Here is a 16,639-nt window from a genome sequence, read left to right on the forward strand (position 1 = left end):
AATATTTTCCATATCCTGCTTTCTCATCATTTTTTTTCCATCTGTTTTAAAATAAATTCAAACTTCTCATTAAATGAAAATGAAATACTTTGTTGGTGTGTTTATGAGGAAATTGCTTCCCACATATCTCATCTGCAGAGAGAGAAGAAAAGGGCTGCATGTGCTACATAGGTTTCCTCTTATGACTACAGAAAGTTGGAAGTAAATCCAGAATAGTGCTGCTTTGGTCCATAACTTGAAATTTAGTAGAGAGGGCTATTCCTCTTTTTGCTTATCTGTGCTTAAAGAAAAAGCGAAGTGCTGTGTTTTATAAATTAACTACAAGTAGGATAAAATTGGGCTGTTTCAGGACAGATAATCCTTGATGTGTGACCATTTGTCACTGTTTCAGTAGAAGTTGAAGGAACCACTTCAACAGGAATTCCTCAATTTTGTATCACGGTGCTTGTAGACAGGAATGTCTTTAGAAACCCATAGCAAACAGGATACAGATTTTCATATTTGCAGTATTTGCATATTTGCCTAAGTTACTCTGTGCAGGTAGCTAATCTATCTTTGAAATGGTTGGCTAAGCTTTATATACAGACCTAGGAAAGTCTGTTGGTAATTAAATATGCTGGAAGGAAAAAAAAAGGAAAAATTTGCCTATTATAGTATTGTCTAAGAACTCAAAAACTAAAAGGGACCAAATTCTAAGCTATGTTAATATTTTAATGCACCAATACTTGGCAAGTTATTTGCATGGGAGTGTGGTGCTGATATAAATGCATAGCAAGTTTATCTTGAAGAATGAATACCAAAATCTCACAGGCCAATCTGAATGACTCATAGAAAACAAACCTGTTACTTTTGTGTTTCAGTGCTTTTGAAAATGAATCAATGTTTCATGTAACTGATAAAATGAAAAATTTATTCCATTCCTTCTAATTCTAATGAAATTAGAACATATTGTCATCTTCCACTAGAGAGCAGCGTTTTCTTTTGAGAAAAGATGTATTGGGCAGCTTCTTTTTTTTTTTTTTTCTTCTAATAAAAATGGGTTTTTTGCAGTATCAGGACTGAAATGTAACTATGAGAGGGAAAGTTACCTGTTAAAATTACATACATGAGGAAGGAGATAAAGGGTCTGTATTTTCTTAGGAGAAAGCAGAGTCCATGTATGCTTTTTAAAAAAGCATGGTGTGGCACTCAGTGCCATGATCTAGTTGTGGTCTTAGGGCATGGGTTGGACTCAATGATCTTGGAGGTCTCGTCCAACCTAGTCATTCTGTTGTTAAATTCTGTCATTAATTGGTGAAATTTTCACTTGCATATCTTTTGTCTATCTGGCTTTAAAACAAACAATCAAAAAGCAGTACTTAAGTAAAGGCTATAGTAATTTCTAAAAGAATGTCATGAGTTGCTCCTGGAAAGTGATAGAACAGCAAATCTGCAGTGAGTGGGGACATGTCTTCTGCATTTTCCATGCACCCGAGATTGTTCCAATCTGCATTCAGTCTCTCCAGCTGAAATCCAGCTCTGAGAGCTGCTCTGAAGCGTGAAGTTCTGGCAGCTGGCTCAGGAGCGTCTCACATCCTTCAGCTGCTAGAGACTCCAAGGCGAGGCTGCATTAAAAACATTTGAAGGTGATGCTGATCGATGCAGGAGACCAAGGGTTAGGACTGGAAATAATATGAAACAGGTGCTCTTATTTGTGTATAGACAGCTGAAACCAGCAAGGTCTATGAAAGATGACTTCCACTTGAATGTCTGAAAGCTACAGGGTGTCTGTGGTTTGTTGGTTCCTGTTGGATTTGTGACTCAGTTCACAGTGGTGAGAACCTGGCATCGGCTGGCTGTGCTTAGGGGTTCTGTGGGCCTTGAGCTGCTCTGACACTGCATTGCCTTAACCACCACCATTATTTCTGTGTCACATGGTAAAAGGTGATGGTTCTTCATCCAAACAGTCTGTCCTGTGAGTCCAAGCCTTCAGGATCAGGAATAATTGCACACTTTTTTGGAAGCAAGGACAGCAGATAGGCCTGATCTTGTGCAGGAATATGATGGTTTCTGCAGGTGTTGAGGATAAAGGGAAGAAGGCTGAAAAGACAGGAAATGCAGAAATAAGCAAATGTGTTTGGAAGCAGAGGAGAAATTCAGATTGCTTGGAGAAGAAGCGGAGATGGCAGCTGGGTAAAGTGACACAGATAAACATAATCTCTTTAAGGAGTCCTAGTGAAGTAATGGAAATAGCTGGGGAAAGGACAGGTATTCATTTATTCCTGAGAACTAAGATTTTGTCATTTTGTCCTGGGGATTGCTCTTAGTGGCTGTGACAAACAATAGTTAAATCATTATTCATTTTGTAGATGACTGTTAATAATGAGCAATAACTCTGAATTAATTCCTTCAGGTATTGTATCTCTTTAGTTATAAAGCTCTTTCAACCAACTGTGCATAATTACAGCTGCTGAACTACAGTGATTGTTACTGTTAAGTGTAAAAACTGCTGTTCCTGATGGGTTCTGGTACCGCTCATGTGGAAGATTGTAGCAATAATTAGCAGGCAAGTAGGAATCCTTTAAAATGTCTTGATGCCTGCAGTTAGATCAGAAATACTCCTAGAAAATCCTTACCTGAGGTGGTTTTAATAATACGTAAGTCATGCTACTGGGACAAGAGACAGAAATTACATCCAGTACATTCCTTTCGTTGTGTCTCTTCCCAGAAGAGGTGACAACATCTATGAAGAGCAGACCGGTAATTCAAGGAAGTCTGGGAAGGAAAGCTATTCTATGTAGGTTTTTCTGATGTTGCTGTTGATGGTAGCACTGTGCTGGCAGATACTCATTGCAAACTGTCTTAATTTTTATGTTGATTTTGGAACCAGATAGTGCAGAGGAATCTTAGTCCATGGGAGAAAGAGGACATGCAGGTGCCTCTCTCACTGTGGCTTTCAGGGTCCACAGAAAGCTAGGGTACCCCTCAAGATTTCATACCGAGTTGTCCTTCGTGATAGAGGTGTTTTGTCAGGTGGAGACAGTGTTGGCCAGAAATGAAGCTGTTGGAAAAGGAGCAGGTACCTGGATTATTAATCACAGGCATATTACTCTCTTCTTTGTGAAAGTGTAGGTTGGTTGCTTATACTTTTGACATGATAATTTTCTCAGTGGGCATCCCTTTTAAATGTTAAATTCTGTAGATTTTTGAAAGCAAAATAAAGTTAACTGCCAAAAAATGCAAAAGCAATGGTGATATTGTGCTGCTAAACTTCAGGAGTCCCAGAAAATGTCAGAATCAGTTGCGAGACTTTACTTGTTTCCTGATTTACTATTCCAGGATTTGTTGGCTTCTGGGAATTGATTAGTGTGGTGTGATTCATCCTGATGTGTCACAGGCAGGGGATTCTTTGGCTCAGGTTGATTGACAGCCCCCGTGGTAAACTGCTGATGCTGGTGTTTGGAGTGATGAGGAGTGATGAGGATGGCTCTGGCCCTGTCATGGTGCAGGTTTGAAGCAGGGACAGTGTGTGCCTCATTTCTGTAGGGCACAGTGAGTACGGAATCTCTTTCACGGGATGGAAGGACACACCTCACCCCTTACTCTGCCCTGATCCCTGCACTTCTCCAATTCAATGATGCTAAAGAGTCTGCTGTATATGTAGGCACCTTGACAAGCCCCCAGAGTAACTTGCTCCCTTTCCATTATGCCATTCTTCCAGATTTTCCACTCCTGCAGGTATTTTCCAGTTACAAACTTTTATTTTTCAGAAGTCACATAGTTCTTCTGACTTATACTACTGCTGTGCATTTTCTAGTTCTCTTTGCATTTATTTCTTTCTCCTTGTCCTTGTTTCTCCCAGATTCCTCCCTTCTGGACCTGTAGTGACTGTCACTGCTGGTGACACTGCTTCCCTGCAGCAGTGCTGTGTCAACCATACTGTGCCACTGGCTGGACTCAGCTCAGCCATGCAAGGTTACCGTGAACACTTGCCTGGAGGATAATTAAACCACTCAAGGAAGAAACATCTCCTCAGCACATCTGGATGTGGAAATTTACTGCCATCAAAATTACAGCTATGGACAAATAACTTTTGACAAAAAAATTACCTTGTTATATAAGGTAATATATTTGTACTTTAAACTGAAATGAAAGGCATCCCTGTTTCATGTGGCTCTTTGCAAGCACTAAAACTGTATTCAGGCCTTTAGATCTCCACTTACTTTCGTCTTTAGCCTGTTTCTGCTTTCTTCTTCAGCCTTCCTACTTAGCTGGTGCAAATGTCTTCTCCCTTGCTTATCTATTCTGTTGAAAATAAGCGTGGGGAAGGATGAGCAGCACAGCAGCTTGGGAGGTAGCTGGCAAATGTAGAATCAGTTAACTGTTGCTGCCACAGACTTACAAGACCTGGGGAAATCTTTACACTCTCTTTATTTTAGATTCTCTTAAAGACTATGAAATCAGAATAGTCTCTCCTGAGCAGTATGGTTGTGAAAGTTGATAGCATCATCAAGGTGAGTGAAGGAACTATGCTTGTGGAATCATACATGTAAGGAGTACTTAGTAAACAACATTGCCAGGATGTGGGGATTAAAGAATGTGATTAGCATCTGATGTGTATAGTTCTTTTCATTCTTTCATCTTCCAAAAAAAGCCAAAAAGGCTAGTAGTTGGTGCCCTTGAAGTCAGCTGCAAGACAGACACTGACTTCAGCTGGAAAAGGAGAGGGTAAAGAAGTGAAGCTCTTGGCTGCCATTAATGATGTTGGAAGGGAAGGGTGGCAGCTCTGAAAGTGAGTTAAGGGAAAAAAATTCTAAAAGTACAAATAGCCCATGGTAAAAAGGATAATATTTGGCTTGCCTTGCTGATGAAGTGTATTTATCCTTCATGGAATATCCCTAGCAGATTTGGAGACTTTATTTTGGTTATTCTTTTGCACAGTCTCTTTATTACCAAACTGGGGCTTAATCCAAATCCCCTGGAAACCAATTAGAGAACTCAGCAGAACTGGATGAGCTTTGATATATGCATTATATTAAATATTTCTATCCATCAAACTCCCACCAGTTACTGCATCTTTATAAGTTTCAAACAGTTGAGCAACTCTTCTCTAAATATCATTGCTGTAGACTTGACTCAAGAAGAATCATTTTAACCTCAATCCTTTTTAAGACTTCCGTGCCACTCAGGACTTTGTCTCAGGTGTTTCTCCTTATTCTGGGCCATGCTGGATATGCTCTTTTCCATATAGTATCGAGGTGGGGATTTTCTGTTTGTTTTGGGAGTTGTTTGCTTGTTGTTCAATTCTGACAAATCTTGGAATTTATAAAAATTTCAGTTCTAAATTATTTTAGTGCTATTTTTCTTGTAAAAATACTAACTTGAACTGTTGAATGTTTAATTTTTACATTTGTGTTACATGGGGGAAAAATACAGATAAGTTGAAGATCTGTAGTCCGTTTTAAACTGGATGATCAAACCTTGTAGAAGCTGGTAATGCAGCTGTGACTGTGCCAAGCTGAGACATTATTTCATTCTGGAACTCTCTGATGGCTTTCCCATCCCTCCAAGGCATGTAGGCTGAAGCAGAGACTGTGGTACTTTTGCCTTTCAAATGAGAGTATAATTTAGGAGTTACTTCATTTCACATTTGGTATTGTTAATAGAACTGATTTCAGTTAAGCCCAGTATTTTTGTCATTTTAAACACCCTTCAGTTTTATGTTTCATCTTGATCCATGGTCTGCTTTGTCTGAGCAAGTTGACTACAGCAAGCTGTACAAGGGTTTCTCTTTGGCTTTGTTCTCACTGTCATCCCAGTGCTGTTTCCTTCCTACAAAAATAATTTTCCTCTCCTGTCCAAGGAATATCCTGCAATATTAAAAGTAAAAATTTCTCCTCCAATCAGAAGCATATCAAATTTATGCAGTATTTATGTAAACAGAAATCCATGTATCACTGTCAGGTAGCAGTTCAAGTCTTAGCTATAACACACGATTTGCCCCAAGTCCAGCATATTTTTCAATGTTCTGACCATCTACCTTTATCTGGTTTTCACAGGCATTTGTAAAACTCCTCAAAATTTATGAAAGTACACTAGGAATGCTTCTCCTGTATCATAATCCAGATGAATTCAGAATGCTGGAGCATTTATTATGAAGCAATAATAATCCCCTCCAGCTCCCTACAATACTGTTTATCTTTTTCCATGCATGAGCTTTTCCAGTCCAACCACATCTGAGTATTGGTCTGTTCTCAAATATGGATCTGCTGGGTTCTGGGGCTTTTTAGGAAATGGGCTGCCTCCTCTGTTATCCCCTTGGCTTAAACATTGCAAAATAGATGAGCTGTGGGATGAGCTTTTCACGCTTGTGAGGAAAGACCGGTGTTGCTTGGTATCTAGAGAAACAGAGAGAAGCACATTTGCATCACACCTGTCTCCATTTCTTCAGGGAGCTCTTTGGGCTTGGACTAGAGATACTTGTACTACCCTGGAATTTTTGAGGAATATGGACTTTTCTGGAGCCATTTTGTTTGAGTTCAGCTGTGCCACGATTAAAGCACTGCCCCTGGAGTCCCTGGAAAATTTACCTTGTACTTGACATGGATTCAACTCTTCAACCCTTGTACGGCAGTGAGCAGGGGAACTACTTGATGTTAAGAGTGAATATGTAATTCTTAGCAGAGCTGAGAGATGGAACATAAGGAAATACCTTTGCTTCTTCAAGAGCCTTGAAATTCAAATCCGGTTTGAAAAATACTCATTGCTAACAGAAAACCAATGAAGCTGGTGAAAATGTGCTGAGGCATTCTCTGGAGTCTTTACTATTATATTTGACTATCTTCTTCAACTGTAGTTTGGGTTTTCTTCTTACAAGCTCCCTGTTTGTGCATGGCTTGTTTATAGAAGTTGCAGGTGGATGTTTAGGGCACCCATTTGCTTTTATCTCCCCGTTACATTAGCGCTAAAAGAAGTAAAAGCAAATGATTGGTGTAAATAATCTCTTGCCTTGACTTGAAAAGAGGCCTAGAAACTGAACCAATAACAAACTGCAAGCAGCAGCTTTGAAAGGGGCTGTTTAACATCTGCTTGCTTATAGAAGTTAACCACATCACAAGCCAGCCCAGTCTCCCAAAGAAAATCAAATCATGCCCCTGGTCTGTTCTATGCAGATGAGTACTTGGGGTTTGCTTGCAGTGTCTTCACTACAAAAGCTCAAAATCTTATACCCCTGCAGGACCACCACCAATGTGCCTCCATAGGGTTTCTGGTTTTCTTTTGCAGCCTGTTTTTGGAAGCAGTTGTCTGAGAAGCAGAAGTGATTGTGTGTATTCCTAGCTCCTTTAGGAGAGATTTACCTACTCTTTTCTTCTCCCCCTCCTCACCCCAAACAAACAAACAAACACCCTTCCTGCCAGCTGTTCTGGCCTTGAGGAAGGATTTTTCCTTCTCTTTTAACAAGTTGATTAAGTAAAACAAATTTTTTATTTGCTTTTTGAACAGCCTGGGGTGGGGGGGAGAATCTAAAAACTTTTGCAAAAGAGTGGTTTTTTTCCCTTGAAGCTTGTTGAAGCTGACTGAAATAACTGTCTCCTTCATTTTAATTTGCCCAGAGTGGGAAAAGACCATAATAATTTTTATCTGAAAACTGCCTAGTGCAGTACAAGATGAAGTGGCTAGTAGGCTTTTATGGCTACATAAAAAAAAAAAAAAAGAAGGCAAAAAGTGGCAATATAATCCTCTGGTCTGCTTTCCCTCATATGGCATGTCTCAGAAGTTCAGTGAAGAAAGAGCTAAACCATTTCCTGAAGTTCACTGTTACACATATTTAGGAAGACAAATTATCCTAGTACTTCTGTGACTGTCCAACGGCAGCTCCCTCAGTCTGCAGCTTCAGCAGGAGCTCTGAGGATTTCAGAATTTATAGGCATAGCCCATTCCTGGATACGATACTGCCAGGTGAAATATTTTCTCTGGGCACAGCCCAGACTGCTCACATTATGGTTTTGGATTTTTTTAATGGCTAAATGAGATCCTTTGATCTGCTGGAACATTAAACCAGCACCTTCCTATCCTGCAAGTGCTAATTGATTGTCTATCAGTTACATTAATGTGAAAAAATGAGCTGCTGTTGAGAACTGCTTAGCTGCTAGTGCTTTGTGTTCCACCTATGACGAAGTCCCTGTGGTGTTCATGCTGTACCTAAAGAGCTCTAATCTTAACTTGGTGATGACTTGTATTTTTCATATGCCTGTCTTGGAGATTGCATAACCTTCTTTCCATTAACTTATGGTAAATCTCTCAATTTTTTTCTCTAAACCACAGTTGTTTAATTCATATGATTACATGAGAAGCGTAGCTTTTGTTACAACACCATTTCTAGGCTACATGACTGCCACTGGAGCCTGAAAAGCTGTATCCTAAGGGCTCCAATACCAAAAAGCAAAATGTCTCCCATGTGTTTAAAATTAATTTAAAAAATATTTTAATCTTAAAGAAAACCCTCTACTTTTGGCCGTTAGAATCTGGTTCAAACTGAAGATTTTGAGGAGGGGATTTACCAGGAAACCTACAGCAGCAGAGCTGCTGCTGCAACTTGGGCAGCAATAAGCAGGCAGGTGCAGAGGAGTGACAACTAATTTTGCACAAAAGACTATTGTCCAATAAGAAGTTTCATTAAAATGAGTTTGAGAAGCCTGCTTTAAAGCCTAGATATGTCTAAAGGGTGTCTTATCAGAAAATACCATCATTCTGGGGTACTGCAGTGATCTGAATTTGGGTCACTGTATAAAAGTTTGGCATAATGAATTTTCATTATTTGAGTCTTCAAAGTACACCTATGTCTTATGATGATTTTCCCTGCACTTGCTAGAGAAGGTCTGCACTGAGTTAAGTAACTGAGGTAACAGCAAGGTCCCTCTCTTAGACAGGCAAGGTTCTGACAGCTGGACCCATGGAAGAGACATTTGTGCAATGAGAAATTTGAATTTTTCCAAGAGCAGACTTGCTATTTGCAAGACAAATGGAGTGTTAGAGACTCGGATATGACAAAAAGGCAGAAACCGCATTGCCAGAAAGGAACCTGGTACAACAGGGATTGCTACCAATCAACCTGCTACCTGGCACTGCCTGAGAAGGGCAACAGGCAATGTGGATCTGCAGGCAAAAGCTGGGGCAGGCATGAAGAGAAGGTGAATGTTTTGTTTTGAAGAGAAGGCAAAGGACTAAGTCTCACCTCTGGGAGAGGCAGGAGTAGAGCACCTAAAGCAAACACTTCCCTCTAGATTTTCAAATGAGACTTGAGATAGTCAGGTTATGCCCTGCCTGGACGATGCCACTCCTGTGTTACTGCAATCCCTGCTGAAAGGTGCGCTTCAGTGCTCAATCAGGCAGAAGACAGAAACCAAGATTGTCTTTATTATTTCAAACAGCAGAGAACTGCTGCATCGACCTAAAGGAGAGCTCTTAACATAATTCATCGTAATGAAATTTGATGGCATGTTTCCTTTCCTTTACAGGAAACTGTTTAAGCACATACACAATAAAATAATGTTGTTAAAAGAGATTAGCTGAGATTAGAAAGCCTTTTAAAAAAAGACATATTTGAATAACTTGTGCAATCTTTCTTCAGTCTTCCTGTGCATGTGCCTTCCAAAAGCTTTCCATTGCACATTGCATTGCATTGTCCTGTGGCAGGCACAGAGGGACCTGCCTTGGCACTGGCCAAGGGCGGTCTGCTCGAGTGGGTGATGCCAGGCAGCTTTCACTTCTTACCCGTGCTGTGAAGCCAGCAATTAATGCACACTTGTTGACTAGTACTTGCGGAATGTACAGTTACTTGACCGGCTAAGCTGCCCAACTTACTAGAGAGAAATAGGCAGATTTTCTGATAAATTCAAATAGACTAGAACTAACATAGTTTGCAGGAATTTGTAACATTAGTCATTAGACAATAAAGGTGATCTCCGTGTATTTTGTGTAGCAAAGAAAGTTGTTGAAAAAAACATGGATGCAAAATTAGAATTAGTCTACAAGAATATTAAATAAAAATGAATGGACCAACTGTGAAAATACTTGATTCAAAATCACCCCATAGTTCCAAGTACTGTTGTAAATAATGACTTAAGATTGAGAATAGTCCCTAACTCCTCTTATTCTCTATCTGCCTTGACCAGAAGTAGAATGCATAGCACAATTATGCATGTAACCCAAAGTGTTTTCACATGCAAGAAATCACCAACTACTGAGCTACATGAAGTAGCTTGAAACTCAGTTCAGGACCTGAATTCTCCCAATGGGTGCGTTAACAGGAAATTTTAAAGAACAAAGGCTTTCCCTTGTACCTTACTGAGTCCAGATCTCTAGACACTAAATAAACCACGGAGTTGGTTCGACCGGAGACTGTCAGATAATTGGGGTTCCTTCTTGGTTAACACCACTACCAGTAAAACCCTTTCAGTGTAATTGAAACGTATGAAATGTGAATTTAAGATTTATTAAAAATTTATAAAATTTAAGAGAACTACTTGTGGCCTTTGTGCAGTCTGCAAATTAAGGTAACATTTGGTGCAAGTGATGTCGGCAGCCCATTTACTTTCAGACAGAAAAGTTGTAACTCTCCTATTTCTTTGCTGAACAATTGCGTCCTCCTGCTACGGCTGAGTCCGGATACATCTGTACTGTATTTGTAAATCACCTGGTCTCTGGTCATTCATGAAACGCTGAAGAAATTTACAAAGAAGATGAGCCAACAGCTCTTACTACTGCTTCGATCTCTTTTGCAAACTTTAGCTTTTGCAAATTCTAATGGACAAAGCCCCTAAGCAGTCTGTTATTATTTTGATGTTTAGCTTTTCCCGGTTTAGAACGAAGTAAATCTTGTCGGCCGAAGCTGCCGCCCGCCGCAGACTCCGAGTCCGGCCCCGCCGCCGCACCGCCGGCAGCCTCAACAGGCGGCCGCTCCCGCCTTCGGGAGAGGGCAGCGGCACGGCCCGCCCGGCCCCGGCCCGTCACCAACGCGGCAGCGCCGCCTTTGTCTCGCCGCCGAGACACCCGGACTGGGCACCCCGTCCTGGCCCGGCGGAGCCCCGGAGGGAGGAGCGGCAGAGCCTCCCGCAGGCCGCGCCGCGGGTCCATCCCCCGGCCCGCCCCGCTCCGCGCCGCACGGGGGCCGGCGGGCGCCCCTGACTGACGGCCGGGGGGCGGGCGGCAGCCGGGCCGGGCCACGGCGGGCCGGGGGAGCGGCGGCCGCTGCGGCGGGCGGGCGGCGCGGGGCGGGCGATGCGATGCCGCAGCCCCGTCTCGGCGCAGGCGGCAGCTTTGTGTAGCCAATATGGCTGCGTGCGCCCGCCGATGAAAGGAGGCGCCTGGAGCTGAGCCCGTCTCCCCGCACCCCCTCCCGGCCGTGTGGCTGCGGCGAGCGGCGGAGAGAAGTTATCCCGACTGCCCCGCGGGGGTGCGGGGTGCCGGGAGGCGGCGGCGCTCCCCGCGGCTCCTGCTCCCGGCCGTCCCCTCCCGCGGGCGGGCGAGAGCAGGAGGAGAAGTTGTTTCGCCGCCCGGGGGGGCGGAAAGGAGGCGAGCGGGGCGCCAGACGGAGGAGGAAGAGGAGCAGCAGCCCCTGACGGCGGCTCGCCCCCCGCCTGCTGGAGGAGGAGGAGGAGGAAGAGGAGAAAGCAAAGCCGCCCTCGGCCCAGGTCCTGTCCCAGCTCCGCTCCTCCTCTCCGGACGAAGTTTCGCCGGGAGCCGCTGCGGGGGCGCCGGCTGCCGGAGGAGGGCGGCCGGCGGCGCCCGCCCCGCCCCGGCCCGCGCCTCCCCGGGGGCGGCGGTGGCGGAGCGGCGGGGCCGGGGGCGGGCGAAGTTTGGCCGGCGGCGGCGGCGGCCCTGCAGCGGCCATGGAGCCGAAGCACAAGGAGCTGCTCGCCCAGTGCCGGCAGAGCCTGGCGCAGGCCATGACCGAGGTGGACAAGGTGGTGGAGCTGCTGGAGGCCGCCGGCGCCCTCGGCCCCCGCGACCTGCGCGACCTGGAGGCGGCGGGCGGCGGGAAGGCCGAGCTGCTCATCGCCCTGCTGCTGGGCAAGGAACGGGACCACTTCCAGGACCTGCGGGTGGCCCTGGAGAAGACGCAGCCCCACCTGCTCTCCATCCTCTACCTGAACGGCGTGGCGGGGACGCCGGCCGCGGCCGAGACGGCCGGTGAGTGGGGCCGGGGGCGCGGGGCGGGAGCAGGAGGAGGGCAGCGGCTGCGCCCGCCCACCCCCGCCGGGGCAGTGCGGGCCCCTCGGGGCCCCCCGCCCGAAGGTGGGAAAGGAGCGGGCGGGGGTCCTCCTTTTCCGGTGGAGAATAAAACTCTCCCGTGTTTGCTCTCGGGCTCTCGATGCTTGTTTTGTGCTTCCGACCCTTTCGCTTTTTCTGGCGGGAGCGCTGGTGCTGGTCCCCGAGAGGTGCCGCGGATGCTGCGCCTTGCCCTTTGGAGAGGCCAGCCTAGCCGGGTTCTTGCGGCTGCTGCCGTTCCCCGAAGTGGCGTGTCGCCTGGGGACTCGGAAAACCGAACCCGAAGGGGCTTTTCTCCCTTGAGCACCAACGCCGGAGGTGTTACACAGGCGCTTCTTGACCGGGCAAAACCGAACCTCCCCCGTGCAGCCACTCTGCCGGAGTTGGCCGGCTGGCAGGACTCCAGCAGATGTGCCTTTGAGTAAATACTGTAACTGTTTCTCTCCGGACAGCCGTGCGTTTGTTTGAGGCTATATTGTTGTAACTCTTCTTGATGGTTAGAACAGGGAAGATCATTGAATGGAACAGGTTAGAACATTGATTTAACTGCAAATCCAGACGAGAAGATTTTGGGTGTGAAATACCTCCTTAGGAAAGTTGGGCTTAGATCCACAGGTCCTTCCCTGTTCTCCTTCCTCCAAAACAAGTCGCAGCCTACTTTCATGTGTACAAACCAAAGCTTTAAAATAACAATAGGTGACGGTACACAAGGCCTTGCAAGTGCAGCTTTGATTCTAAATGAGAAATTGGAGTAAATGGTAATTCTGTATTATAGTGATGTGTGGGCATTCTTATCCAGTGCGACCAAGTTGACTGATCCAGACATGTGGGGTCTCTCTTTGGTGTTGTTACTGCATTTGGGATTTTCAGTGTCCCTACCTATTTATGTAAGGAAGTGCATTGGGAGGGCTTCTCGACTCTTGCAAACCATACCATTCCTTTAAGAAAACAAAGCCATTTAAGAGCTGCTTCTGTCTGGAAAATAGCCCTTGCGTGTGTGCTTGCACTGTGTACTCTGCCCTTACTTGAATTATGCTGTGGATAGTAAGAGTTCTGTAAACACAAATGCTTGGGGGTCTTAGGTTTTGTTTTATTTCAGTGTACTGTTGTGTATGGCCTTTTCTATATGGCAGGACCTCACAAGATGGGGGAGAAATGGATGGAACAATAGACCTCAATACTTGAAACATTATGTGGTCTGACATCAATGGGAGGTGAGGGCACTCACTGCCTTCCAGAATGGCACCCATGATGGCTTTGTATGGTTAGAGTAAAGCACATTCTTGTCTTGTTGAGGAGATGGATTAATGGTGCTGGACTTCCAGCACTCCCCAGGCTTAGAATCAAAGATGTAAAACGTGAAAGGTAGAAAAAAATAAAGTATATGTTGGATGTAGTAATAGTCTTCATTTTTAAAATGCAAGTTGGAATTGAAGAATGTCTCACAACACTGAGTTCTAGAAGGAAAAATAGTTTGATTGTCAAAGTGAGCTATATCCTCTTTGACTGTGTTCAGGAGGCTTAATCTGAGTTAAACTAACATCTGTGTGTGGGGAAGGGTGTTTCTCTGATGTGATGAGTTTTTAAATGTTATTGCTTTCGTTTATCAGTGGTAATAAAGAGCCAACTTTGAGACTTATGGATTTGTTTTCCTTGTGATAAACATGTTTTAAAATTAGTTTACAGGAGATTGCTGACAATGAGCCTAATTAATAGAAAACCATAGAAAGGTAATGAATCTGAACCTTCAAATTCTGTTGTATGTATTCCAGCACGCCCCTGAAGAGGTGTTAGGGTAATTAATAATGAGACTGCTTGTGTGTCCACTCTGGTAATTCCTGGTCTTTGTGTGAGTTTTTCCTGGATGTGTTTTACAAAGAGTTAATGCTTGAGGGTGACTGATAGAAAGATTCTTGTTTGAACATGTATTCAGCTATTTTATTGTAATTGGTTTTATTCTGATATCTCCCTGTAGGGAGTTTGACCACCCCTCTGCTCTTCTCATGCCATTTGGGAGTTTTACTCCTCTACACTGGAGATACTGTAGGTGGATGAGTCAGGACACTTTTTGTTTTTTGGCAAGAAGTAAGATGTACATGTGGCAGTGAGAAGTGTTGGATTATATATTTGAAATACCCAATTGAAACAGTCCATGTTACATAAAATGCCTTGATTCTTAAAAGCAAAAAAATATGTATATCAAACATCCCTTTGATTGAACCTATAGAGTTGAATAAGTTTTTTATATTACCAATAGTGTATGTAAAAATGGTAGCTTACAGTGGTACATGTAATTTTAGTATTGTTTGGAAGAGGAGGCTAATAAAATGCACATCACCTGAATGCTTGCTGGAGATGAAAATGATTTAATCAGTAATGTCTTGTAGTGGAGTTTGCTAATTTTTTTTTTTTCCAGCATGCTGCTGTTGTGAGGGAAGTGAGAAGGTAATTTAGAAACATAATCTTGTTCAAAGCTTCAGAAATCAGCATACAGACCACTCACTAAAGTAGGTTGAATGTTTCTTCATCCATTTTAACATGTGCAAGCTGTACCATTACTTTGGTTTTTTCCTTCTCTGTTAAAATATTGCCTCCTTTTGTTTTTTAAAGGCGATGTGTGAACTCTGATGGGAGCTCAGGTTGTTATTTATACCAGCAGTTCTTGTGACTGGCTGCACAATGTAGAGCTGACACTTTTATAAGTATTTATCTGTGCCACACAGAGGGAAGTAAACAGCTGGGCAGACTGCTCAAGGGAAATAACTGGGGTCCTGGTAGCTGCTGAAAGATTTTTTCACTCTGTCTCTACTTTACAAGGAGCTTTTTTATCTTTATAGAGTTTCCTCCTGCTCAGAAACCATTTAAATGTGTTTAACTTCTGTAGGGGCTTCTAATTGCAGTTTTTAAACTGAAAACTGTATAGTTTCTCTACTAAAATGTATATTTTTTAAGTTTTCTCAAATTAGAAGTAAAGCATAATATGGCCAACAGTGTTACTTAAGAGTGCAAAATCAAACAGGAAATTACCTTCTGTAAAGCAGAAGCTAAAACCAAGTGGGGTTTTCTGTTTCATTTAATCATGTTTGGAGACTTTAGTTCTTCCTTGAGTAAAACCTTTGATTACTACATTGCACTTCTTTGTAAACATTTGAGAGAAATTGACTCTGCTCTGCTCATGTGAGAGTGGTTGCTTGGCTGATTTAAAATCTCCTCCTATTTTGCACATGGATGAATTCTTTAAATAGTGTGCTAAGTGTTCTTGTTTATTTACTTGGGGCTGAACTTATAGATTACCATTAAATACTTGATTTGGCAAATGACCTCCATCATGCATCTGGGAAATCCTTATCCCAATGGAATTGCATATCCTTTTTAATATGAAAATAAATTACTTCTGAGCATTCTGTTGTCTCTTATATATCTAGCTAACCAGAAAATGTTTCATTCTTACTATTGCTATAATGTGAGTTTGTCTCATAAAAAGTGTCCATGACAATAATGCAGTGGAAGGTACTTCATTGTGACAAGTGCTATGAAGATGTGTTTTCTTTAAATGTAATTAAAAGACCAGAATAGAAATCTGAGGAACCTATGAAGTCTTCAGATTTCTTCAGATAATGTAGAGCTTTATACTTGCATTTTTGTGATACTACAAGGATGGAAAAAAGGCAGGTTTGGTCATTAAGCTTGGAATCTGTTTTTGAGATGAGCTTGTGGGGCTACAGAGGCACACTTTATCTTGAAACTGAGTACTCAAAAGCTTTGTTACAGCTTGCACAGTTAATAAAATTTTAGGTTCACAGGTTTTTTTTTTTGTATTAGTAGTTTGTCTCCTGTACCACTCCAGCTGCAGTCAGCCTAGCATGTGTTAGGCTTTAAAGGTGTTTTCTTTAACAGTTTCAAGATGAGAATTTAAGTTCTAGAGCTCAAAATTGACTGCATAATTAAAAAGATCTTAAAAGGGCAGGAAAGAAAGGAAGAAGATGGTTGTAGATTGACTTTGAAAAGTTTTCTAATATTATTGATTAAGACTTATTTTTTCTGCGTTTGGTCAGACATAAAGTGTTAATTCTGAGTTAAAAAGTAAATGTGAGCATGTTTAAGAGTAGGGAAAAAAGTTTCAGCTTTTTCCTCTTTTTAGAGGGATTATCTCAACTTCCTCTGTCTGCTTTGTATATTAAAAAAATTAACTGAGTTGTTTCAAACTATGGGATTTGAAATCACAGAGTTTTAAATACTTCCAAGTCTTTCAGCATGTTTAAAACCAAACACAAAAGGCAAGCTCTGTAAGTATGAATTTAGGAGATAGGAGATAGCAGCTGGGACCTGCTTCTCTGACATCATCACAGGAGACCCACAGGAAATGCAATAATTCCAGGGTTGACCTTGA

The 16,639-nt window shown here is 43.0% G+C and overlaps 2 protein-coding genes across 6 annotated transcripts in view; both read left to right on the plus strand.

Moving 5' to 3' along the window:
* POLR3A (RNA polymerase III subunit A) overlaps positions 1-4,053 on the plus strand; it is a 37,943-nt gene extending 33,890 nt beyond the window's left edge. The window contains exon 33 of the mRNA XM_088059821.1: positions 3,842-4,053. The gene's annotated coding sequence lies outside the window, so the exon portion shown is untranslated. The remainder of the gene's footprint in view (positions 1-3,841) is intronic.
* Positions 4,054-11,860: 7,807 nt separating this feature from the next.
* The window catches only part of DLG5 (discs large MAGUK scaffold protein 5), a 96,366-nt gene continuing 91,587 nt past the window's right edge, over positions 11,861-16,639 (plus strand). For 4 of the 5 annotated variants that reach the window (XM_014250438.2, XM_014250440.2, XM_014250439.2 and 1 more), the window contains exon 1: positions 11,861-12,171. In XM_014250438.2, the coding sequence (XP_014105913.1) occupies positions 11,871-12,171 (301 nt within the window). In that variant the 5' untranslated portion in view covers positions 11,861-11,870. Of the gene's footprint in view, positions 12,172-14,726; positions 14,757-16,639 lie in introns of those variants that run through there. The other variant, XM_088059773.1, reaches the window with a different exon arrangement.

Source organism: Pseudopodoces humilis, chromosome 9 (genome assembly GCF_049639895.1).
Source record: "Pseudopodoces humilis isolate 2021_Gansu_Grassland_sample_001 chromosome 9, ASM4963989v1, whole genome shotgun sequence".
In the NCBI taxonomy this organism is placed as follows: Eukaryota; Metazoa; Chordata; class Aves; order Passeriformes; family Paridae; genus Pseudopodoces; species Pseudopodoces humilis.